The 24611-nt window shown below is 47.8% G+C and overlaps 2 protein-coding genes and 1 non-coding gene across 8 annotated transcripts in view; 1 reads left to right on the forward strand and 2 right to left on the reverse strand.

The window, feature by feature from the left end:
* Positions 1 to 65: 65 nt before the first annotated feature.
* Positions 66 to 3736, reverse strand: FOXH1 (forkhead box H1). The gene is made up of 3 exons (XM_044380262.3): positions 1495 to 3736; positions 1033 to 1137; positions 66 to 944 (listed from the first exon to the last, which is right to left on the reverse strand). Exons 1-3 carry the CDS (start codon positions 1666 to 1668, stop codon positions 111 to 113), a joined length of 1113 nt encoding a protein of 370 aa, XP_044236197.1. The 5' UTR covers positions 1669 to 3736; the 3' UTR covers positions 66 to 110.
* Positions 3737 to 3964: 228 nt separating this feature from the next.
* PPP1R16A (protein phosphatase 1 regulatory subunit 16A) overlaps positions 3965 to 24611 on the forward strand; it is a 39990-nt gene continuing 19343 nt past the window's right edge. For all 6 annotated transcript variants that reach the window (XM_026488865.4, XM_048212577.2, XM_057307880.1 and 3 more), the window contains exon 1: positions 3965 to 4073. The gene's annotated coding sequence lies outside the window, so the exon portion shown is untranslated. The remainder of the gene's footprint in view (positions 4074 to 24611) is intronic.
* LOC113247698 (small nucleolar RNA SNORD22) lies at positions 21440 to 21518 on the reverse strand. The gene has a single exon (XR_003313353.1). It is a non-coding gene; the product is annotated as a small nucleolar RNA SNORD22 (small nucleolar RNA).

The raw sequence follows: 24611 nt of genomic DNA on the forward strand, positions 1-24611 counted from the left end.
TAAGACTGCTGTGGCCACAGGCACCTCTTGGACCTCTTGGCCTTGGTTCCCCAACAAGCCAGTGGTGGCAGGAAGGGATAGGAGAGGAAAACTCCCCTCCCCTGAGTGCCTCACAGGCTGTACCAGGAGAGTAGCCAGCCTGGGGTGGAGGTAGCTGGATCCCGGGAGTGGCTAACCCACACATCATAGATGCTCTTGTTGGGTGGCACCCCCTGGAAGAGGGCATCTAGATCCCACAGCAGCCCTGGGGGGCCATGAGTTTCAGGGGCTACCCCCCAGTATGCTGAGCTAGTTGAAGGTGGGCACTGGGGACAGGTTGTGGATGGCAGTGGAGCTAAGGGCATTACCACATTGGGAGTGTAGATGGGCAAGTAAGAGGTGGGAAGCTGCCCCCAAAGTGAGGCCCTATGACTCCCGCCGGACAGTCCCCCAGGATCTGGAGAACCCTGCAGTAAGTGGAGGGGCCAGGCTCTGTGCTCAGGGGAGAGGGGCGAGGGCCTGCTGGTTCCCCCCTGGGGAGTCTCCGCATCTGCTCTCCTGGGCCCAGGAAGGGGGCAGAGGGGCCACAGAGGCCTCTCAGAGGACAGGGGTGGAGTGGGCATCACCTTCTCCCCACTGTGCCCAGAGCTTGCCGGACCTGGGCTGCTTCGTGGTGCCCCCTCCCTGGGGTCCCCTAGCAAAGACTTTATGCTGAAGCCCTCACTGGGTGTTGCCTGGGGACTGGGCTGGGGACTGGGCTGCGGTTGGGGACTGGGCGGCCGGTAGGGCCAGCCATGCAACACGTAGGGGCCCAGGTCTTTGGCGAAGGCTCCCCGCGCACCCCTGGTCTGCCAGCGCCGACACAGGGCCGTGTTCTGCAGCCGCAGCGCCTCGGCCGGGATCAGGCTCACGTCGACTGCCCAGAAGTTGCCCTTGGCCTGGGGCTTCGCTGGATCTTTAGGCACCTGGAGGGGGTGGGGAGGCTTGGGTGGGGCCGTCCGACCCCAGACACTCAGGATTTCCGCCCCAGCTCCGACCCTCGCCCTACCCCACCTTGCGGAAGCATCGGTTGGAGGAGAGGTTGTGGCGGATGGAATCCTTCCAGCCTTCGTAGTCGTCCTTGAAGAAGGGAAACGCGGCCTGGACCTGACGGATGATCTGAAACCACCGACCGGCCCAGTCGGCCCGGCGCCGCGCCGTGAGCCGGGACCCGGAGCGGTGGCAGCACCGCCCCTCCCCCACAGCCGGGCTTAGGGGAGTCGTAACAAGTCGTCCCCCTCCCCGCCCACAGAACACCTCTGCGCCCGAGGGAAGAAACGCTCCAAGGGAAGGGTCCTGCCTGAGCACCTCGGGCTCTTTCCCCTGGTGCTCAGGCCTGGACTGGCCCCACTGGCTCAGCTGGGTAGGGCCAAGTGGGGATGGAAGCCAGAGTCTGAGCTTAGGAGTAGGTGGGGGGGACGGGTCTGGCGAAAGGTCCGATTACCGAGTGTGAGGGAAAATGGGGGTCCCTCTCACCTGGGCCAGCTTCAGCCTGCGGGAGGGTGCGGCCTGGATCACCAAGGCAATCATGGCCAAGTAGGTGTAGGGGGGCTTGTCATGCCGCAGGTATCTCTTCTTCCTCCTCTTGGGGGGCTGGGAGGACGACTCGGACCCAGGAAGCCCCAGGCGTGGGTTGCTGCAGGGCCCCATGCAGGGGAGGCACGCAACGTGCGCAAGGGCCCGGCCCGTGGAGGCAAGGCAATGGGGCAGTGTGGTGAGGCGAGGCTGGGGGCCTGAAGCCGGCGGGTCTGGCGGGCCAGACCCTTTATCATTCGGATGGAAGGGGGAGGGGAGGGGAGGCAAAGGGAGGGAGGAATCGGCGGTGGGGGAGGGGAGTGTGTAGAGGGCTGCCACAATTAGCAGGTTTCAGTTAATCTGGAAGGGAGGGGCAGGGAAGATTCCATTGGGGGCTGCAGGCGGCCACCCAGGCCTCATTCCTCACCCCTGGGTTGCCTAAAGTACCCCCTACAAGTTGGAAGGAAAAGCCTTTGGAAGGGGCCTGTGACCTAAGGTTACTTTATCCTCTCTGGGCTGGGCTGGGCTTCAGGCTCCCATTTAATAGCTGAAGGAGTCGATTTACCCAAAGTTGACCGGCCAAGAATGGGTGGGGCCTGCCCAGAGTTCAAGGCTGAGCAGCTTCCTGGACCTAGATGGTGGTTGGAGGGCTTCCTGGAGGAAACCTCAGGAAAAAAATAGGGACATAGTTAATTCAAGGAGTTTTCCCAGGGGCTGCTGCAGGGCCCCAGTGGATTCCCAAGGCCTTGGAGGCACCTTTCCTCCCCTCCCTGGTGCCTGTTAACAGTGGGAGCTCTCATTTATTGTGCACCTCACTGGCCCTAGGTGAGTTGGACCTCCCTGGCCCCAGAGGACTCTTTGAAGGCAGGGTTGCCTCCCTTCTCCTCTTTTGATCCACTGGGTCCAAACTCTGAAGGTTGCTACCCAGGAGCATGCCCCTCGTTCTTCTGGGGCACTTGGACAGTGGTCCTGGGTATGTGTGTGTGGAGGAAGAGGCCTCCTAGCTGGAGGGGTTTACTGGACACCTCTTGGGGCCAGGCCTTGAGGATATGGCTTCATGGGTCATAGTTCCTGCCCAGGGGAGCATGCAAGGACCATCTGGCTTCACCCTGGACAGGAGTGAGAGCAGGTGTGTTGTGTGAGCACACAGGAAGGCTTCCCAGGTGGCCACAGGGCCCTGAGGCTTAGTCTACATAGAAAGAGATGTTCCCCAGGCAGGTGGGGGTTGGCCTGAGTGGAGGAGGGGTACTCTAGGAAAGAAAGTGGAGGCTCAGGCTGGGGGGGGGGGGCTAGCACCCCCTGCTCAGGCCTGGCTATAGCCTCTGAGGGTTTTAGCAGGCATAGGACCTGCCCCATTAGTGTGGTCCCAGAAAAATGCTTCTGGCAGGTGCCCTGAGGCTCACTGGTCCTCTCAATTCCCAGAGCCTATTCTGTCCCCTCACCTTCTCTGTGATGATCTGATCTGTGGAGGCCTTTGAGTTAGTCAAGGCCTACGCTCTCTGTACCATGACTCAAAGCCCAGCCCTGCTCCTTACCAGCAAGTTTGCTCGAGGGGGTACTGGGCCCAGGACACTAGCAGCGCTGGTTGGTGCTGGTATCAGGGCCCCCAGACCCAAGGGAAATCACAAGAGCACAGAGACACACTTTCTATCACTCTACTCCAAGAATTCAGCTTTTCGTGGGTACCCCCCCCATTATATTTTTAAATGGTTGAAAATCTGCAGCATACAGTAGGTACTCTACTGGTGTTAAGGTGCTGAGGGAAGGCATGAGTGTGGGAGGTGCACTGGGGCCGAAATGGATGATGTAATGTGGAGTACCACACTGCCCCCTTCACTCTCGGACTCCTTTCGGGCGTCCCGTGGATGCCTCTGAACTGCTACGCCACCTCTTTCCGTTCACCGAGCTCTAGTTTGAGGGGGTCCTCGTTTCTCACCGTGCTGTTACCATCTATGGCTTCCTAGCCACGTCCCCTCCACGGGTCCTCCCTTGCTTGGTTTGACGTTCAAGGCTCCTTGAGTCCGGACTACTCCTTTCTGGCCACTCTCCCCCGCCCTCCTAAACCGCCACCTCCGTTACTTCCCGTTGCCCCAGTGCACCGGGTCCTTCCACTTTTAGGTATGCTTTTCCCTCCGTCCATGATGACTGCTTTGTCGGGTGAACTCCGACTATTCCTTAGAAGCCCAGCACAAATAGATGGCCGCCCTCCCGGGAGCCTTTTGACTGCTGCCCCTCCCGCCCCATCCGAGCAGAAGACACCCCCCCCCCCCCCCCCCCGCAAACTGAGAGGCTCACACAGCCCCGCCGGCAGCTTTCCTCTCGGGGCAGGCCCCGCCCCCTGGCAGCTCGGCCACGCCCTCAGGCTCCCGTGGGGAGCCGCGGCTTCCGGCTCCGGGCCGCGCGGGCCGGAAGTGTAGCGTTGCCATGGCGAGAGCCGGGCGCGGGGCTCCGCCCCCGCGGCGCCCAGAGGAGCGCGGGGCGGACGGGGCGGTGGATGGCTACCGATCGGCTGCCGTGCGGCGCTGTGCGCGAGGCGGAAGGTGAGGGGGGCACTTCCGGGGTCTGCGGCGGGAGAGGAGGCCGGCCGGGGAGGGAGAGGCGGCGGGGGGCGCGGAGGGCGCAGAGCTGAGCGGGGCGTCTTCGGGAGCCCTGCCCGGCCGGCCCTCGGGGAGGCGGGCGCCGGGGCGCGAGTCTCAGCAGGCCCCATCTGGGCGCGGGGTGCCACGGGTCGGGAGCGGCTTCTCGGGTGGCAGCCTGTGAAGTGAGAGCCCCCCGAGGGCTTTTCCCCTTGATCTGTGTGTGGAGTTGTTTTCATTTTTGCAACCTGTTGGTCAGGTCGGCAGCGCTAGACATCTCCGAATCTGCAGCCGGGAAATTCGGGCTGGCCGAGAAGGGACATGCCCAGGCTTTGTGTGGGCTTTGGAGCGAGGCCAGACGAGAAACTGGAGGCTCTCCGGGGTTCCGGTGACCTCCCGTGTGGGGATTCTGGGCGCCACCTCTCAGACCAGGGTCAGAGCGAGGAGCACTAGCGTGTCCCAGTGCCCGGCCCCGTGCTCCAGGCCTGTGGGGGAGTATCCAGGACTGGTTGGGTCCCCTCAAGGCCCTGGAGCAGGGGCTGAGGCAGCCATGGGATTAATCTCCGTGGGTGCAGAGAGCCGAGGCATGTATGGAGTCATTCCAGGTTTATGGACGCCAGAGAAGGGCTATCCCTCCTCAGAGGTCTGGCCTTGCTTTTCTTCTTGGATCTTTAACTTGGGGGTGGAGCTGGCTGCGAGGGCACGATGTTGCTCTTTCAGTCCCTGTCTTGGTCCAGCAGTGAGCCCTCATGGGTGTCTTTGCTCCTCCTTGTTCTCCCGGGGCGGGATTGGGGTTGTCCTGAACCCCAGAAATGTAAAGGGGCCTCTGCTCCTGGCTGTGCTGCCTAGTTCACTTCAGGGGCAGTGAGGAGAGCCCCAACCTGGGGCCCTGGGACCAAGTTCTGGAAGGGCTGCCTGAAGAAGCCTGCAGAAAGCCTAGCTCTGGGCTCCTCATTGTGATGGATGTGTCCCCTTTCCTTGCTCCCCAAGCTCTTGTTCAGAGCTGAGGTGGGGAAGCTTTAGAAGGTCCTTCCTTCCTTCCCTCCCTATGCACGGGCTGGATTTCCTCCCTTTGGCTGGAGCCTCCTCCCCTGGCTCCACTGTTCGGTCCTGGCCTCCTCTCTCACCTGCTTGGGGTGTGCCCGGACTTTGGTCTCCCCTGCCAGCAAAGGGCTGGCAGGCACCTGGGAAGAGGGTTCCTGATTGTGTGAACTCAATATTGGGATTCTGTGTTCTAGGGATTTCTGGGTCTTTGGTCTCTATTAGCAGCTTGTCTCCATTGTGTGCAGTTTTGGTACTTCAGTGTGAGGTGAGCCTCCTAACCTCCCGTGACCTAGCACACCAAAAAGGGAGGTATTTGGCTGGGTGGACTTTGATGGCAATGGTAGCAGTTGATGTGTCCTCACTCTTCCTGGTCACCGGAAGACACTCAAGATTAGCAGTTAATGTTGTTGGCTTCTTATGAGGAAACATCACAACTGACTCATTTCTCAGAGCACCCTGAGAGCACCTGTCCTGAACATGCTGTGAAGGCGCACACACAAGTCATGTCTTTCCACAATGTCAGCTTTATTCAATCATAAAGCAAGGTTAATATAAAGCAGGTTTAGGATTCCAAACGCAGTGACATTTCACCATGTGATTAACTTGGCTTCTTATAGGGCACACAGCAAACAAGATAACAGGGGGGTAGGGAGTTCACGAACCAAACATGAAGTCAGTCTGGGGGCGGCGGCTGAGATGAGGTCTCAGGCAGGTCCGGGTCAGCTCACGTCACTTACTGCTTCTTATGTTCAAGCAGGGAAGCATCTCGGTCCTGTTTGGAGACCAACCAGCCAGAGCCATGGGCAGCAGCTGCGTTTCTGAAGTGGTCAGACTGAGGGGGTCTGTCTGTCTACAGGGGTCAGGTCCGAAGAATCTGAGAGTTTGCTGCAAAAACCCTCCCCTTTTAAAGGGATTTAACCGGTCTTGGGGCCCAGCAGACGTCCTCTGCTTGTGCTGGTTGTCAGTGCTGGAGAGTGCGGTGATGCTGGACGTGGCAGGATCTCGTGGCTGCAGTACCTTTACCTGCTTGTGTCACTGCTTGACACAGTTCTCCTGCTTGAATGGCTCCATCTTGCTCTCTGCAGCATCCCACCCTGGGGCCTCTGCCATGATCTACTCGTTAGCCAAAGCAGCACATCTGGGAGGCTCTCCCCTCAGCTCCAGGTTCTCTGAGAACTTCTTCCTAAATATCCTTGATTCTGGCCCTTCCTGTCCATCCCTTCCACCAAATAACCTGCCTCTGTGGCTCTTTGTTTCTCTGGGATTACAGCACTTCCCCTGACTGGTCTTGGCTCTGTCTTAGCCCCTTGTCCCCATCCTTCTCATTTTAGAGTGATTGATCTGAAATGCAAATCTGATTCTTGTACTTTCCTTATTGAAATCCCTCCTCACAGACTTCTGAGTAACACTCATCTGCCTTTGCTGACTAGCCCCCATCCTCTGTCCCCCTCACCTGACCCCTGAGCACTCTTCTATGTGTGTGTCATGCTGCCACCATACTGAACCCGTATGATGGTGGAAGGGAGAGATCAAACCTCCCCCCACCCCTTCCAAGCTCTGTGGCCTTGGGCAGGGCCTCATCAGCACAGCAGGCTGAGAGAAGGACAGAGATATGGGACCATTTAGCTTTACAGAAGCCCAGGGGTGAGGGTCCCAGGGAGGATGAGGAGCTCAACTGCCAGGAACACTTTTAGGGCAGTTATGATAAGGTCTGATGGTGGATGTTGCATTCTGGGCTTTCTTGGCAGCTATGACGAATCCAAAGATTGAACAGATTGGTACTGGCAGAGGAGCGCATGGGAGGTGAGGCCATGGGGATGGAGCCTGCAGACAAGTCTTCAAAGAAGTTTCCGTGTGAGGGAGAGGAGTGTGTGGGGGAGGTGGAGGGTTAGGGTTAGCTTGAATGGGGGGGTCCGTGGAGATCCAGAAAGATTATGGAGATTGTAGACGTGGGCAGAGGAGTGACTGACATCTTCAAGGTCTCAGGCATATAGGAGGGGGCTGGGCTGCAGAGTGCAGGTGGAGGGTTGGGTGGTTGCCCTGTGAAGTGGCTTGAAGAGCCTGAATCCTGTGCTCCATGCTCATCCCTGTCTTGCCATGCCAGGATTCCTTGAGGCTTGGGCCATTCTTTGATATGACCTTTGTGGTTTTGTTGATTTTTCGTGGTATGTTGTGTAAGCTTCACACCCTGCCCGCCCCCCCCCCCCCCGAATATTTTCCTGTCTTGGAAGGAAGGGAGGATGGTGTGGATGCAGGTGACCCTTTAGGAGCCTCCAGGCCTCAGATGAAGGGTCGGTTTCCTGCAGAGCCCTCCCACTGTCCAGTAAGTAGGTTTGAGTGTCCCTCCCTGTGCGACGGCACAGGACAGAGCCTTGCCATTACTGATGGACCTCCCATTTTTCCAGCCCTGACACACCTGTAGGTGCAGCTGAGTGATGGTCTTTTCCATCAGACCAGCTCACCCACAAGCTCAGAGGCTCCTGGGTTACAGTCTGTACTAGCCCCCAGTGCCAGGAACCCAGTTATTAAGCACTTCCTACAAGTCAGGCACTAGGCTCAGTCAGCTCTGAGGACACAGCAGGGAAGGACACAGTAAATGTCATGTCAAAAATTAGAGCAAGGTGGGGAGCCTGAGTGGCTCAGTCTGTTAAGCAGCTGACTCTTGATTTCAGCTCAGGTCATGATCTGAGGGTTGTGAGATCGAGGTCTGCGAGGATTCTGCCTGAGAGTCTCCCTCTGCCCCTCCCCCACATGCAGGTGTGCTTGCCCTCCACGTGTCTCTCTCTCAAATAAATAAATCTTAAAAAAAAAAAAAAGAGGGACACCTGGGTGGCTAAGCATCTGCCTTTGGCTCAGGTCATGATCCCGGGGTCCTGGGATTGCATCCTGCATCAGGCTCCTTGCTTGGCAGGGAGTCTGCTTCTCCCTCTGCACCTCCCCACTTGCTCGTGCGCTCTCTCTGTCTCTCTCTCTCTCTGTCAAATAAATAAGTAAATAAAATCTTTAAAAAACAATTAGGGTGAAAACATAGGAGAGTGACAAGGTAACCACAGAAGACCTCTAAGTAGGTAATATTTAAATTGTGACGTGAGTTACAGAAAAGGAATGAGTTATCCTAAGATCTGGTGGAAGAACTTTCCAGACACAAGGAACAGCAAAGTGGGAGTGATGATGAAGATGATGGCATCAAATAAACACGTGATAGACCAGGGGTCGGCAGGGTTGTTTTTTTTTCCTGTGAAAAGCTGGATAGTGAGGCACCCGGGTAGCCCAGTTGGTTAAGTGTCTTCCTTTGGCTCAGGTCATGATCTCCAGGTCCTCGGATTGAGTCCCATATCAGGGAGCCTGCTTCTTCCTCTCCCTCTGCACCTCCCCCCTTTCTCTCTTGCTCTCTGTCAAATAAATAAAATCTAAAAAAAAAAAAATGCACAAGCCATTCTTAGCTCATGGGCCATACAAAAACAGATGGCAGGCAGTAGTATGCCAACCCCTGTGCTAGATACCAAAAATACTGTTATGTTAACTCATTGAATCCTCATAAGAACCTTATAAAGAAAGTACGATTATCATTCCATTTACAGATAAAGAAACTGAGGGAAAGAGGTCAAGAGACTTGACCCGTCTCCTCAGCTTCCTGCCATTTCAAACCCAGCGTCTGGTTCTAGGCTCAGCTCCCAGCCACTGTGGTCCCTGGAGCTGGAGGTTTCCAAGGTGTAGAAGAGGAAGCAGGCCAGTGTTGAGTAGGGAGTGGAGAGGAGGTGTGCAAGGAGGTGACAAGGTGAGCAGGGGCCAGACCATGCAGGCTGTAGACGGTAAAACTTGAAATGTGTACTTTTTTTTTTTTTACACCAAACTTCATGGAAGTATAATTTACATACAGTAAAATGCACCTATTTTAAGTGTGTGGTTTAGTGAGTTTTGGTAGAGGTACGTTTGTGAACACCACCATAATCCAGATGTAGGACATTTCTCTCATCCCTCAAGAGTTCTGTCGTTCCCCTCTGGGGTCAGTCCTCCCTCCACTGGGCCCCAGGCAACTACCGATCTGCTTTTTCTGTAGATTCAGTGTCCCTTTCTTAGAAATTCACATAAATGGAATTCTACAGAATGAACACTTTGTGTCTGATTTCTTTCACCAGACAGAATGTTTTGGAAATTCGGGTTGGTGCAGGCATCAGTGGCTCATTCTCTTTTTCTTGCTGAGTGGTTCCACTGTACAGATACACCACCATCTAATCGATATGTGCGTCTACTAATGGACATTTTGGTTCTTTCCACTTTGGGGCTATTGGGAATAAAGCTGCTGCGAATATTCATGCATAAAAGTCTTTATGTGGACATATGTTTGTTTCTGTTGGCGGAAATGATGGAAATGATGGGTTGAAGTGTGTGTAACTGTATAAGAAAGCTCCAAACTGTTCACCAGAACGGTTGTATCATTTACCTGTTCCATGTTTTTCATTAAGTATTGCCATCCTTTTAAAAAGTTTTGCCATTCTCGTGGACGTGAGGTGGTAGCTCACTTCAACTTTAATTTACATTTCTCCAATGAAAGTGGTGTCAAGCATCTTTTCCTGGGCATATTTTACTGACCATTTGTATATCTTCTTTTGTGAAGCGTCTGTTCAAATCTTTTGCCCTTAAAATACGGATTGTTTATTTTATCAAGTTTTAAGAATTCTTTACATACTCAGGATGCAAGTCCTTTGCTAGATATAGATAGATATCTATAGATCGATAGGTATCTATATATATGTATGTTGCAAATATGGCTTGCCTTTTAATTTTCTTACCCAGTTTCTAAAAAGATTTTATTTATTTGAGAGAGAGAGGTCGCACATACGAGCAGGAGGGAGCGGCAGAAGGAGAAAGACAAGTAGACTCCGAGCTGAACAGGGAGCCTGAGGTGGGGCTCAATCCCAGGACCCTGAAATCATGACCAGAGCTGATGTCAGACGCTTAACCAACTGAGCCATCCAGGCAGCTCTCTTACCCATGTCTTAAACAGCAGACACTTTAAATTTCTTTTTTAATTTTTAAAGGTTTTGTTTATTTATTTATTTGACAGAGAGAGAGCACAAGCAAGGGGAGTAGGAGAGGGAGAGGGAGAAGCAGACTCCCCGCTGAGCAAGACCAAAGGATCCCAGGACCTGAGCCAAGGCAGATGCTCGACCCCTAAGCCACCCAAGTGCCCCTAGACACTTTTAATTTTGATGAAGTCCAGTTTGTCTATTTTTTTTCTTTATGGTGAGAGTAGAGGTAAGGGATCAGTTTTATGTACAGATATGCAGTCATTCCAGCACCATGTTTTGAGGACCCTCCTCCCCATTGTATTACCTTAAGACCTTTGTTGAAAACGAATCGATAGTATATGTGTAGGTATATTTCAGGATTTTCTATTCTATTGATCTTATGCTAATATCCCACAGATTTGATTATTATAGCTTTATAATAAGTCTGAAGATCGAGTAATATAAGTTATCCAACTTGGCTTCTGTTTTTCAAATCATTTTGGCTCTTCAAGATATTAAGCAGTTCTATATAAATTTTAGAATTAGCTTGTCAGTTTTTCCAAAAGGCTTTCTGGGATTTTGATTGGGATTGTAGTGAAGCTTTAGATCTATTTGGGGGAGAATTGGCATTTTAACAATATATAGCATGGTGTATTTCTACATTTATTTGGGTCTTTGTGTTAACCTTAAAAGTAAAACTGCCATGTATTTTGACAGTAAAAATGCATTTATTTGGGTATAACAGAGAACTGCAGTCTGGGACAAAGCCCCAGGCAAGTCTGCACAATGAAGGAGAGAACAGAGCAGAGCAAAGAAAAGCTGTTTTATAGAGGAGTAGGGGAACTGGGAGGTGCTGTTGTAAACTGAAAGCCCATTGGAGTAAACTGGGAGTTCTAAGTATAATGGCTTCTCATTGGTTGGGCTGTTGCTAGGGGGAGAAGGAAACCTTCGTCCTGGTGGGGTAGTAAACCGCGTAATCACTGTGCTAGGTACGTCTCTTCCGGATGGGTGTGCAATTGACAAGGAGTGGTAGGGCGTGAGAGCTCCTCTGCTGGCCTTGGGACTGCATTCTAAACTAACTTTGCCTTTGTAAAGTGATCTTCATATTTCCCCTTTTGATTAAGATCTTTCTTTGAGAGCATCACTAATCAAGAGGCAGATTCTCCATATTTACTGGTTTGTCACTCAGTACCAGGGAGGACCTTTCCTGGTTGTCATGTCTGGGCAGGAAGAAAACTGCACAGTATGTGGAAACCATTTAAGGCCACAGTTGAGTAACAAGGAATGTTAGGAGGGAGGACTGTCAGGCACTTTCCATCCGTAGTCCATATTTATTAAGGGCTTAAGTGTTGGAGATCATCCTGAAGCACAACCAGCATCACCATATTGGGCACACTGGTTTTTAAAAAGTTTGACAGATGGGCTCAACGGGGTTAGATCCCATGACCATGAGATCATGACCTGAGCCGAAACCAGGAGTCAGGCGCACAATCAACTGAGGCACCCAGGCGCCCCTATTGTACGATGGTTCTAAACCAGGACTCTAGGTCGGAAAGTAGCCAACTGAAATATTTATGGGCACTTACTCAGACTTAGGAGACGAGGGTTCTCCCCACAGAGGCAAACCCAGAGTCACATATGCCTCCTGGAAGTCTCTGTGTAAGTGATTATGGAAGCAGAGTAGTGGGTCCTGCAGGAACGAGCTGAAAGAATTAACTAGCTGCATTTGGGAAGAGGTAGTGCAGGCATAAACATGAAACAATAGCTGATGAATTTTGTGCAAAACAGCAAAACTTCGAAGATGTTTTAAAACAATTATTATCTCAAAAGAACTGTTTGGAACCAAACGTGTTACAAATAATACAGCCTATAAGATTGCGAATTCAGAGATTGGTATTTGAATAAAAAGCCAAAGTGAGTTACTATTTCAGATGAAAGAAGACTTTTGTCACTCTGAACCTTCTAACACTTCAGAAAAAGCAATTGAAAATTAGTTTATCATGGGATCGTGATGACGTTGTTTCCAAAAGGCCGTAATCATAGAAGAGGTTTCCCCCTTTTGTAAGGGTTTGGGAAATGCAGACAAGGGCATTGTCTTTCCCTGAAAGAGAAATAAGAAGCAATAGTGAGAAAGAGGTATAGGGGCCTAGTCTGGACATCTTGGGAAAGCTCTCTCTCTCTCGTCAGATGTCCGCTTCAGTTCTGGGGGCTTTTTACTTCCAGGTCACCAGATATGGTGAGGGGCCCCTCAGGTTCTGGTGCTTTCTTTAGGTGGATCTCATGAATCCAAGAGTCTATTCTTCAGAGTTTGGTGGCACATGGGTGGATAGCAGTATCTGATAAGGGCCTTTTCAGAGAGGTTGAAAAGTCTTTTCCAACAGACAAAGTCTCCAGTTTGCAAGGTGTGATGCTTCAGGTCATTGTCTCCTGGGAATGTACTGTGAAAAGACTGCTCTATCAAAGCATGGTTACTTTTTTTTTTTTTTTAGTGATTTTATTTAAGTAATCTCTACACCCAACATGGGGCTCAAACTTATAACCCCGAAATCAAGAGTCACATGCTTTACTGATAGCCAGCCAAGCGCCCCAAAGCATGGTTCCTTTTTTTTTTTTTTTTAAGATTTTATTTATCTATTTGAGAGAGAGAGAGAGAGCATGTACTAAAGCACAAGGAGGGGGAGAGGGAGAGGGAGAAGCAGACTCCCCACTGAGCAGGGAGCCTGAGGTGAGGCTGGATCCCAGGACCCTGGGATCATGACCTGAGCCGAAGGCAGACGCTCCACTGACTGAGCCACCTGCCAGGTGCCGTGCATGTTTACTTTTAATGGAAGCAATTAGGCCTTTACAATATTGAAACATACCTGCTTTTATCAACTGTGGGTCAAGGGAAGGAGAAGCCAAGTGCATTGGACATCTTGTGACTACCTCAAAGGGTGAGAATCTGTGAGTTCCCAAGGGAGTGGATCTGAGCTTTAGAAGGACTGATGGCAGTGCTTTTAGCCAAGGTATTTGGAGGGTCGGTCTACAGATGGTGCATTTGGTCTTAATAGTGCTGTTAGTACATACCGCTAACCCTGAGGATTGAGGATGGTGTGCATAGTGAGTGTCGTAAAGCTGGCTGAACAGCACAGAGCTGTCACAGCACCTGACTAGTAAAATGAGTTCCCTGATCACTCTGAAGTTCGGGGGGGGGGGGGGCCTGGATAGGAGTAATCCTTTCTAACAGAATTTTAGCCACAGAAGAAGCATTGGCCTGTTTAAAAGAGCAAGCTTCAGTCCAGTGAGAAAACATACAAACCATGACTAAAACATATTTATACCCGTGAGATGGGAAAGCTGTCTGAAAGTCACTTGTGCCAGCAGGTTTCCTTGGGATACTTTGGTGGGAAAAGCAAGGTGGGCACTTACTGCATCCTTTTTCCTATTTCCCCACCAATATTGGTTCATGAATGCTGTCATTCTGACAGTAGACCGATGGTTTAATGCATGTACGGAGGGGAGTAGCACGCATTTTAGAATTTCTGGTGGGTCCGGATTGTTATTTGGTCCAAACCAGAATTATTTTCTTATTGAGCCAATAATTACGAGATTTCATATCTGGGGCCAATTCTTGGATATCTCTTGTCAACTTTTCCAAATTATCATTTGGGAGAATATCCCTTTGGACCATGACAGAGGTCTGGCTACTGGTTTCCTTGAAAGCAGCGTTTTTTTTTTATGGAAAAGTGGTGAGGTGGTTTCCTTTTGGCGTCCAGGGAGTCGCATCTGGAATGCCCAGGAACCTTAATAATAGCCAGAGTGGCCAGCAAAAGTATAGCGTGTAATGCATTTTGGACATAGGAGCCATTTTAAATGTTATCCCCATTGTAGGTGAGGAAACTTCTCTGTTCCCATAACATTCCAAAGTCACGAACTACCTCAAAGGCACAGCAGCCATTGGTATAAACGTTTATGGTTTTACCGTTGGCTGAAGTACACGCTAGATTAAGGGCGTGGACAGAGTGTGTGTTGAAGTAACCAGAGGTCAGAGTGCCCTCTCAGTGATTTCAGTAGCGTGCCCAGCACCATACTTAACGTTTTCATCCTTTTTTTTTTTTTAAAGATTTAAAAATTTTTTCAGTGATCTCTACACCCAACATGGGGCCCCAAACCTATGACGCTGAGATCAAGAGTCCTGAGCTCCACCAGCGGAGCCCAGTCTGGCACCCTGTTTTCATCCTTTAAATAAGAGGATGAATAAATAAATAAATAAATAAATAAATAAATAAATCTGCCGTCAGCACAGTAGCTTCCTGCCCATTGTCATGGGGGGTCCCAAGGTGATCTCAGCATGAAGCAGTCATGAGGGGTTTTGTCTGGATACAGGTGTAGTCTTTGTTTCAAGATCAGATCCCAAAGTATTGAACCTGAGTTTAAGCAAACTGTGGGTTTTTTGCGGGGTGTGTGTGGGGAGACTTTATGTCTCTTTAAGGCCCAAAGTTTTAGCATGTGGGTGCTGTCTCCTGTGAAGAGGTTTGGGAAGGGGAGCAGAGAAGCAAATCATCTACGTATTATAATAAAGTAGATCCTGCAGGAAACTTTCCATCATCCAAATTAGCTTTTAAGGGTTGTGAAAAGTAGGAAGGACCTTCTGTAGCCCTGGGGTGTTACTGCCCAGGGGGACTGCTGTTCTTCCCGAGTGAAGAGAAACGGATCCTGGCTCTTCTGCTCACCTGGAGATGCACCACACCGGTCAGTTACAGTGAGAACTTTGCTCTCAGTGCGAATGGATGTCGGCACGTGGCGATTAGGAGCAAGAAGGTGCTGAGCAAAAACGATGTTATTTATTGCTTGGACGTCCTGGACAGACTTCCTTCCTGTGGTGCTTGGGTTTTCTCACAGGTAACAGGAGGCATTCCAGGGACTAGTGAGGGGATAATGAGGCCCTGAGCCTTGTAATCTATTATGGGCTTGATGCCTTAAAAGAGCTTCTTTCTAGGTATTGATTAATTCTGCGGAGAGGTTTTGAGGGATCTGTTTGAATCTTGATGGGAGGTGCATTGTGGATTCTGCCAGTATCAGTTGAGGTTTTTACCCATAAGGAGGGTGGTAGCTGTAGTAAGAGACAGAGCATATAAAAGATAGCAAAGGGTCGTTTAATTCCCCTGGTTGGCTATTTTGATTACTCTTGTCAAATCCTGGAATCATTTCCCCCCTTTATGAGAAAGAGATTCTGGCACGACAGTTTTCTAAGACCTCAGCCCAATAATGAATAGGGGTAGAGGGACTAAGGAGAAAAGGGTGCATATCTCTCAAAGGGCCTAGACAAAGGGAACAGGTTCAAAGACAGGAACCCGTTGAGGTTCATTGGAAGTTCCCACTATTTGAACTGTTTTAGGACTTCGAGGCAGGGACTGCTTTATAGCAGTGGGGTTGCTGTCAGTAAGGACAGAGATTCGTTTCTGACCGGGCGACGGTTTCTCCAAGCTGGTTATGAGGGAGGGCTCTGAAGAGTGGCTCCTCGGAGCCCCACCACTGGGAAGTAGGACACTCGAAAGGCTGGCTGGAGTGTGTCAGTGTGTCACAGTCTTTTTACCAATGTCCTGGCTCTTTGCAACAACAGCAGAAACCAGAGTGGTTTGGTTTGTTTAGGGACCTTGCTGTCCCGGAGTTGAAAATTAAGAATTTTATTGGTCGGGTGCCTGAATAGGTCAGATGGTTGGGCATCAGCCTTCGGCTCAGGTCGAGATCTCTGGGTCCGGGGATCAAGTCCCATGTTGGGCTTCCAGCTCTGCCTCTCCCCTGCTTGTGCTCTCTCTGGCTTTCTCTCAAATGAATAAATAAAAAAGATCTTAAAAAAAAAAAGAATTGGTCTTTCTTTTATGTGGACTCATCCAGCATGTGAATGGTGTGGTTTGCCGGATTAAATCTGGAATTGACACAGTTCCATCCTGGTCTTCTCAACTAAAGCAGAAAGACCTGGATCGGCCTGTTTGTAAACATGGAATTCAGGGCTCCCTGGGTGGACCTGGCATCTAAAGGAAGACCAGAATTTTCTTTAAAGACAATTTGGAGTGGATCGTCATTATGAACAGGTTTGTCAGGCTTTTGTGTACATGCATGAATTTTGTTCCAGTCAACAGACTTGGGAAAATCTTCTGTTGTTGCTCTGTAGAGATTTCTAGCTAGTGTTCTTCCCATCTTGCCCAAAGTTAGGGTTTCGTTGCTGTAAAACCCCTTCCGGATGTTCCCTTCCGGCTATCTTCATCCAGTATTTTGCCTGGCTCTCGCGAATAACATGGGGCCTGATTGGTAAGAATCTGAGAGACCAGGTAGTAAGTTTGGGTAACTGTGTGAAATTCTTCCGCAGTCCCTGGAGGGTCTTCAGTCACATTAGGACACTCTAACTATGGCTCACAGTTTGGCCTTAGTCTAGGGAACATCAGAAACTTGGGGTTTATTTATTTATTCGTTTATAAAGATTTTATTTATTTATTTGAGAAACAGAAAGCCAGAGAGAGCAGGAGCTGTGGGGAGCAGCAGAGGGAGAGAGGGAGAAGCAGGCTCTCCACTGAGCGGGGAACCCCATGATCATGACCTGAGCAGAAGGCAGATACTTAACCGACTGAGCCACCCAGGCACCCAGGGTTTATTTAGAGTCTCAGAAGACTTAACTTTATTTATTTTTAAATTTAATTAATCTATCTCTCTGCTTGACTTGGTGCTCTAACTCACAAGCCCGAGATCAAGAGTCTCACGTTCTACCAACTGAGCCAGCCAAGCGCCCCAGAAGACTTAACTCTAAATTTATTTATTTATTTATTTATTTATTTATTTATTTATTTATTTAGAGTATGGTCATAGGTGGGGAGGGGTAGGGGCAGAGGGAGAGGGAGAGAGAGTCCTAAGCAGGCTCCACACCCAGCATGGAGCTGGCGCGGGGCTCCATCTCCCGACCCTGAAACCATGACCTGAACCAAAATCAAGAGTCTGACACTCAACTGACTGAGCCACCCAGGCGCCCAAGAAGACTTAACTGTAAAGGGTTAGGTTTTAATGGGTTCAGGAGAGGTTCAGAGAAAAAGGAAGTTTGGCAGAGAGAATAGAGGAAAATAGCACCAGAGGTGAGGCCTGAGCACAGGTAGTCGCTGTGTGTCTGGGAACAGAAGGCCTCAGAAGCCATTTTGACTCCTTTCAGTTGTTTGTTTGGCTCAGTTAATTCAGAAATAGTGTTTTTCAAGGAGGCATACTTAGAATCCTGAAAACATTTGGAAGCCTCAAAATAATCATTTAAAATATGCGTCCCATTCAGGTTTTTCCCCTTTTTCTTCCTCCTTTCCTCTCTCCTTCCCTTCCTTTCTCCGCATGATGGCCATTAATGTTCTAAATTACTTTTGGGTAAGTCAGGCCATTTGCTTATCAATGAGCATGTGGAGAGACCATAGTTATTTAAATGTAAAACGGGAGAGTCCCTGTAGGAGGACACCCTCGAAGCATTTTGATCACTGGGATCCAGTTTCTTAGTGGTTTTTCTCTAGAGCAAAGAGAACAATCCCTAAAGTGCACAGTTTCAACAGGAATAGCCCAGCTGCAGGAGAACTCAGACCAAAGGCCAGCATGGTTGCAATAGAGCAGTCCAGTTCCAAATAGGAGTTGGACTGAAGACTAAATAGGTATTCTCAGAAAAAAACAAGGCCTTAAAACACATCTTGCAAAAAGCATGGAGAGCAGAGCTTGAAATCTAGGAGAAAACATCCCCTCAAACTCTAGGGTGGCTCAGTTGGCTCTGTGGGTACAGACACCTGTTTGCCCAGCAGCCTCGGAGCTGTCGGGAGTCTTCTGGAGCTCACTTCTGATCACCAAGTAATGTTAACCTTAAAAATAAAACTGCCAGTTATTTTACCAGCGAAAATGGGTTTATTCGGGAACAGCAGGGAATTGCAACCTGGAACAAGCGAGCTCTGGCAAATCCACAGGCAGGTCTGCAGAGCAAAGGAGAGCAGAGCTCTTTTGCAGAGGAAAGGGGGAGCTGGGTGCTGCTGTCAGTTAGAAGTCCGGGAGTAAACTGGGAGCTGGAAGTGTACTGGCTTGTCCTCCTTGGCTCCACTGCTGCCAGGGGAGCAGGAAACCTTCCTCCTGCCCGGGCAGGGGCAGTAAAGTGGTAGCTGAAGCAGTAGCCACTTGGAAGGTCCCTGTTGAGTGTGTAATTGACAGGAGCGCTCCCCCTGCTGGCCCCCGGACTCCATTCTAAGTGAGGTTTCCTTTTACTAATTTTCACTTTGTATTGTCTATTGCTGTGTATCACATTACTCTAAAATATAGTGATTTGGGGCACCTGGGTGGCTCAGTTGGTGAAGCGTCTGCCTTCAACTCAGGTCATGATCCTGGGGTCCTGAGATCGAGTCCTGCATTGGGCCCCTTGCTCAGCGGGAAGTCTGCTCCTCCCTCTCGGCTCTGCTGCTCCCCCTGCTTGTGCCCACTCTCTCCCTGTCAAATAAATAAATAAAATCTTAAGAAAAAAAATATATATAGTGACTTGAAACAATAAATATTTACTATGTCACAGTTGCTGTAGGTCAGGAATTCAAAAATGGGTTAGCTGGGTGGTTCTTGTTCAAGGTCTCCTGTGGTTGCAGTTAGGATAGTCAGGGCTGCATTATTGGAGGGCTAGACAGGGGCTGAAGGATCTGCTTATAAGGTGGTGCCCTTACCTGGCTGTTGGCAGGAGGCCTCAGCTATTCACACGTGGGCCTTTCTGTAGACTGCTTACATGTTTCCCAGCATACCAGCTAAGTTCTTCCAGCACCAGAGATCCAAGAGAGGGCAAGCAAGAAGCTGCATTACCTTTTATGACTTAATCTCAGAAGTTATACATTGCCATTTCTGTTTGCTTGTTTTCTGTTTGTTCAGTTTCTGCCATTTTTTGGGTTTTCTTTTGTTAGGAGTAACTAAGTCCGACCATACTGAAGGAAAAGTGGATTAGACTCTACCTTTTGAAAGGGTGTCAAAGTATTCCATACTTTGTGATACTAATTTTGTAAATGATAATGAACATTTTACAGTTTCCAATTGTTTGTTGGCAGTACAGAGACATACAGTTAATTTTGACATATGGTCCTTGTATTTCACAACCTTGATAAATATATTTATGCTAGTATCCCTATTGTAGATTACCAAGGATTTTTTAAAAGATTTTATTTATTTATTTGTCAGAGAGAGAGAGAGAGAGCACACAAGCAGGGGGAGTGGCAGGTAGAGGGGCAGGCAGAGGGAGAAGCAGTCTCCTCCCTTAGTGGGAGCTCGATCCCAGGATCCTGGGATCATGACCTGAGCCGAAGGCAGGCACTTAACTGACTGAGCCCCCCAGGTGTCCCTCTTTTTTAAATTTTTTAATTATTTTTTTTTAAAATAAGATTTTGTCTATTTATATTTATTTGGTGGGACTAGGAGCAGAGAGAGAGAGAGAATGCCAAGCAGACTCCATGCCAAGTGCAGAGCCCGATGTGGGGCTTGATTTCATGACCCTGAGATCATAACCTGAGCTGAAATCAAGAGTCAGACACTGAGCTGACTGAGCCACCGAGGCACCCCCTGAAAATTTCCTACATGTCTTCTACATACCTATCTACATTCTTTCTGAATCTAAAGAGTCTTACATCTTCCTTTCCAATCTGCATGCTTTTTGTTTCCTGACTTAGTGCACTGGCTAGGACCTCTAGTATAATGTTGAACAGGATTGGTGTCCCTGATCCTAGGAGGAAAGTGTTCATTCTTTTCCCATAGGCATGATTTAACTGAGGAATAGAAGGAAGTTTCCTAGTTTTCTAAGTTTTTTTTTAATGATCAGATGTAGAATTTTGCCAAATGCTTTTTCTGCTTTTATTGATTCAATTGTGTGGTTTTTTTTAAATAGTAAACTGTTTTGGTTTTTAAAATGTTAAACCAACTATTTGCTCTTGTAATACACCCCGTTTGGTCATGATGTGTTATCCTTTTTATATAATACTGGATTCAGTGTTTGGCAATAATTTTAAAAGGATTTTTGAAGCTATTCATAAGTAAATTGGCATGTAGTATTCTTAACTTGTTATGTCTTTGGTTTTAGAGTCAGGGTAATACTGGCCTTATAAAATGAGTAGGGATGTGTACCTTTCTCTTCTATTTTTAGAAAGGGCTTTTGTAGATTTGGTATTATTTCTTTGTTAAATGTTCGATGTAATTTACCAGTGAAACTCTTTGGGCCTGGAGTTTCTTTTTTGGGAAAGTTTGTAACTGCAAATTTAACTTCTTTAATAGATATAGGGCTATTCAGGTTTTCTGTTTCTTTTTTAGTTCATTTTGATAATTTGTTTCATTCAGGTAATTTCCTCATTTATCTAAGTCAAACATGGCAATTTTTTTCTATAAAAGGGCCAAATGGTAAATATCTTAGGCTTTTTAGGCCATGTGGTGTTTGTTGCAGCTACTCAACTATATATATATTTGTAGCACAAAGCAGCCATAGATAATACATAAACAAATGAGTACTGCTATATTCTCAAAAACTTCAGTTATAGTAATAGGTGGTAGACCAGATTTGGTCTGTGGGCTCTAGTTCATTGACCTTTGACCTAAGTTGTTGAGTTTATTGTCATAAATTGTTCAGAACATTACCATTTTAATCTGTTCATGATCTGTGAGGTCTGTAGTGATGCCCCCTTTCTTATGAATAATATTGGTAATTTTTGTCTTTTATTTTTATTTTTTTAAGACTTATTTATTTTAAAGAAAGCATGCCTGCATGAGCAGGGGTAGGGGCAGAGGGGGAGGGAGAGAATCTCAAGCAGACTCCCTGCTGAGCATGGAGCCCATTGTGGGACTTGATCTCACAACCTTGAGATTGTGACCTGAGCCAAAACCGAGAGTCAGATGCTTGACTGAATGAGCCACCCAGGCACCCCTGTCTTCTCCTTTCTCGATCAGTCTAGTAAAAGTTTATCAATTTTATTGAGATTTTCAAAGGAACAGCCTTTTTTTTTTTTTTTTTTAGATTTTATTCATTTATTTGAGAGAGAGAGAGCACACGTGAGCATGAGTTGGGGGAGGGGCAGAGAGAGAAGGAGACACAGACTCCCCACTGAGCATGGAACCCAATATGGGGCTCTATCCCAGGCCCCCGAGATCATGATCTGAGCTGAAGTCAGATGCTTAACTGACTGGGCCACCCAGGTACCTCTGAAAGGAATAGCTTTTAGTTTCAATATTCTCCTCTATTTGTCTATTTTGTATTTCATTACTTTTTGTTCTTATTAGTATTTTCTTTTACTTTGGTTCACCGTTACAGGCTCTGGGACTAGGACAGGAGGTAAGACATGTGACTGTTTCTTCACTGGGATTTCTTTTACTTTGGGTTTAATTTTCCCCTCTTTTTCTAGCTTCTTAAGTGGAAGCTTGGGTCATTGATTTGACCTTCTTATTTAAGCAATCAATGGTAAACATTTCCTTCTAAGCACTGCTTTAACTGTATCTCACATATTTTGATATGTATGTTTCCATTTTCATTCAGCTCAAAATATGTTCTAATTTCCATTTTGATTCCTACCTTAGACTGTAGGCTATTTAGAAGTATGCTATTAAGCTTCCAACTATTTGGGAAATTTTCCAGATATATTTTTGTTACTGACTTCTAGTTTAATTCCACTGTGGTCAGTGAATATACTCTGTTTTCATTCCTTATGAAGTTGCTGAATCTTGGATTATGTTCCAGTATATGGTCTACCCTAGTGAAATAATTTTTTTTTAGCTTTTATTAATGTTAAATTTCAAACATCTATGTAAGTAGGTAGAATACAGTGGTCCTCATATATTCATCATCCAACTTCAACAATTACCAACTCATGCCAGTTTTGTCTCACCTGTATCTTTTATATTATTTTGAAGCAAATCTCAAATATATTATTCACTCTGTAAATATTTTTGTATCTATTTCTAGAAGGAATACTTTTTTTTTAAAGTAAGTTCTACACTTAGCATGGGGCTTGAACTCACGACCCTGAGATTAAGAGTCGCAGGCTCTACCAACTGAGCCAGCCAGGAGCCCCTAGAAGGAATACTTTAAAAATACATTACAGTAACTAGGGGCACCTGGGTGGCTCAATTGGTTAAACAGCCACCTTCAGCTCAGGTCACGATCCCAGGGTCCTGGGATCGAGTCCTGCATTGGGGTCCCTGCTCAGCCAGGAGCCTGCTTCTCCCTCTGCCGCTCCCCCTGCTTGTGCTCTCTCTATCAAATAAGTAAATTAAATCCTTATTTTTTATATTTTAAAAGACTTTATTATTTATTTGAGAGAGAGTGAGAGCTAGAAAGAGAGTACACCCAGAGGGAGAGGCAGAGGGAGAAGCAGGCTCCCCGCTGAGCTGGGACCCCCCCCCCAATGCGGGACTCGATCCCAGGACCCTGAGATCATGCCCTGAGCCGAAGGCAGATGCTTAACTGACTGAGCCACCCAGGCGTCCCTAAATAAAATCTTTAAAAAAAAAATTAAAATAAATAAAAATAAAAAATATATCACAATACCTAGACAAATTAACTGCAATTTCTTAATATAATCAGTGTTCAAATCTTTGTCTCATAAATGTCATTATTATACGTTTTATGATTTGTTTGAATTTGGATCCAAAAAAGGTACATATGTTGCACATGTCTCTTAAGCTTCTTTAAATATATAGGTTCCCCAACCATCATTGTTTTCTTACTCAGTTTATTTGTTGAAGAAACTTAGTCACTTGTTTTTATAGTTTCCCACGTCATCGATCTTTCTGATTGTGCCTCTGTGGTGCCCTTTGACCTGTTCTCCTGCATTTCCTAGACACTGGTAGTCTTATCAAACCTTAATCAGATTCTGTTTCATTTTTTTTTTTAAAGATTTTATTTATTTATTCGACAGAGATAGAGACAGCCAGCGAGAGAGGGAACACAAGCAGGGGGAGTGGGAGAGGAAGAAGCAGGCTCCTAGTGGAAGAGCCTGATGTGGGGCTCGATCCCATAACGCCGGGATCACGCCCTGAGCCGAAGGCAGACGCCCAACCGCTGTGCCACCCAGGCGCCCCTCTGTTTCATTTTTTATTGTTTAAGAAGACTGCTTTATATAAGATGGTTGCTCTTCCACTGTGTGGCACAGTGTCCAGTTGTCTTTTTTGTGATTGATAAAGATTTTCCCACATCAGGTATTCGGTAGGGTTCATATAGGAGAAGAGAACAAACAGATGGTCAAGTCGGTTGGGAGGATGGGTGAACTAGGTGATGGGATTAAGCAGTGTACTTGCTGTGAAGAGAAAAACAAAACACAAAAAACAAAGCAAACATCTCTCAAGAGAATTAAAAAATGACCAATTCTCTCTTATTTTACGGTCTTCAAAATAATGAGTTAGAATTCTCTGACAATGAGTTCGTCTTGTTTTCAGTGCGGATTTCAGTGTCTGGGTTTGGTAGGGTTCAGCCCATCCCGCTTCCTCTTCTGACTGCATCAGTACCACGTTCCTCCCGTGTTTGGCATTGGGAATGTCAGATGCGGGCCCTGTCGTCTGACCGCTCTCTCACTGCTTGCCGTGACAAGATGCTGCGGGTTACGCTCGGGCATCTCCAGCCCCACGCCTGGAATCAGGTGTTTCTACAAAGACATTTATAAGGAAAATGGAGATTTTAGGCTGGGTTTTTGGAGTGCTCCTTGCTGCTGGGCTGCTCACTGTTTCTAGGTCTTTTCAGTGGACAGAAGTAGGAAGTTTGTTTTAAATTAAATAACATTACAAGTTTTTATTGATACTTCCAGGTCAGATTTAAGACTACAGGAATTTTATTTTACCTCCTTGCTCTTGCTCTTGTATTTGTATCTTTTTTCCCCCACGCCTAGAATCTTGGTTCTTAGGGACCCAGGATGACAGCATTGTGGTATTACAAGTGTTAAGTATCTCCTGCAACTCACTGTAAGCCTAGGACAGTCTTAGGGTAAAAGTACGAGCTTCTCAGCCGGTCACATGATTATTGAAAACAGGCCATTTCGGCAGTTTCCCACCACCTAGGCGAACCTCCGTCCCTGCTTCTGCAGCCTTGTGTGAGGGTGGGACTGGCGCAGGCACCCTTTCCCTCCCCTTCCTCTAGTCACCTGTGCCTTTGCTTTTTTTTTCGTAATTGTGGTAAAATGTACATGACATAAAACCTATTGTAACCATTTTTAGGTACAATTCAGTGGCACTAAGTACACCGTCCATATTGTGCAGTCATCATGTGTATCCATTACCAGAACCTTTTAACCACCTGAAACAGAAACTCTGTCCCCTTTATTTTTTTTTATTTGTTTTAAAAGGACATTTTATTTTTTTATTTTTTAAAAGATTTTATTTATTTATTTTTGAGAGAGAGAGAGAGAAGGGGAGGGTGCGTAGGGAGTGGGAGAAGCAGGCTCCCCGCTGAGCAGGGAGCCCAACGTGG

This window comes from Ursus arctos, unplaced genomic scaffold (assembly GCF_023065955.2).
Source record: "Ursus arctos isolate Adak ecotype North America unplaced genomic scaffold, UrsArc2.0 scaffold_6, whole genome shotgun sequence".
Lineage (NCBI taxonomy): Eukaryota > Metazoa > Chordata > Mammalia > Carnivora > Ursidae > Ursus > Ursus arctos.

What these genes read in the sequence shown, in the direction of transcription:
- FOXH1 (XM_044380262.3), bottom strand. Translation starts at nt 1,668, where the DNA reads ATGGGGCCCTGCAGCAACCCACGCCTGGGGCTTCCTGGGTCCGAGTCG. An exon ending in GCAGGCTGAAGCTGGCCCAG is followed by an intron (nt 1,138 to 1,494) that starts GTGAGAGGGACC and finishes CGGTGGTTTCAG; the next exon opens with ATCATCCGTCAGGTCCAGGC. An exon ending in CCAACCGATGCTTCCGCAAG is followed by an intron (nt 945 to 1,032) that starts GTGGGGTAGGGC and finishes CACCCCCTCCAG; the next exon opens with GTGCCTAAAGATCCAGCGAA.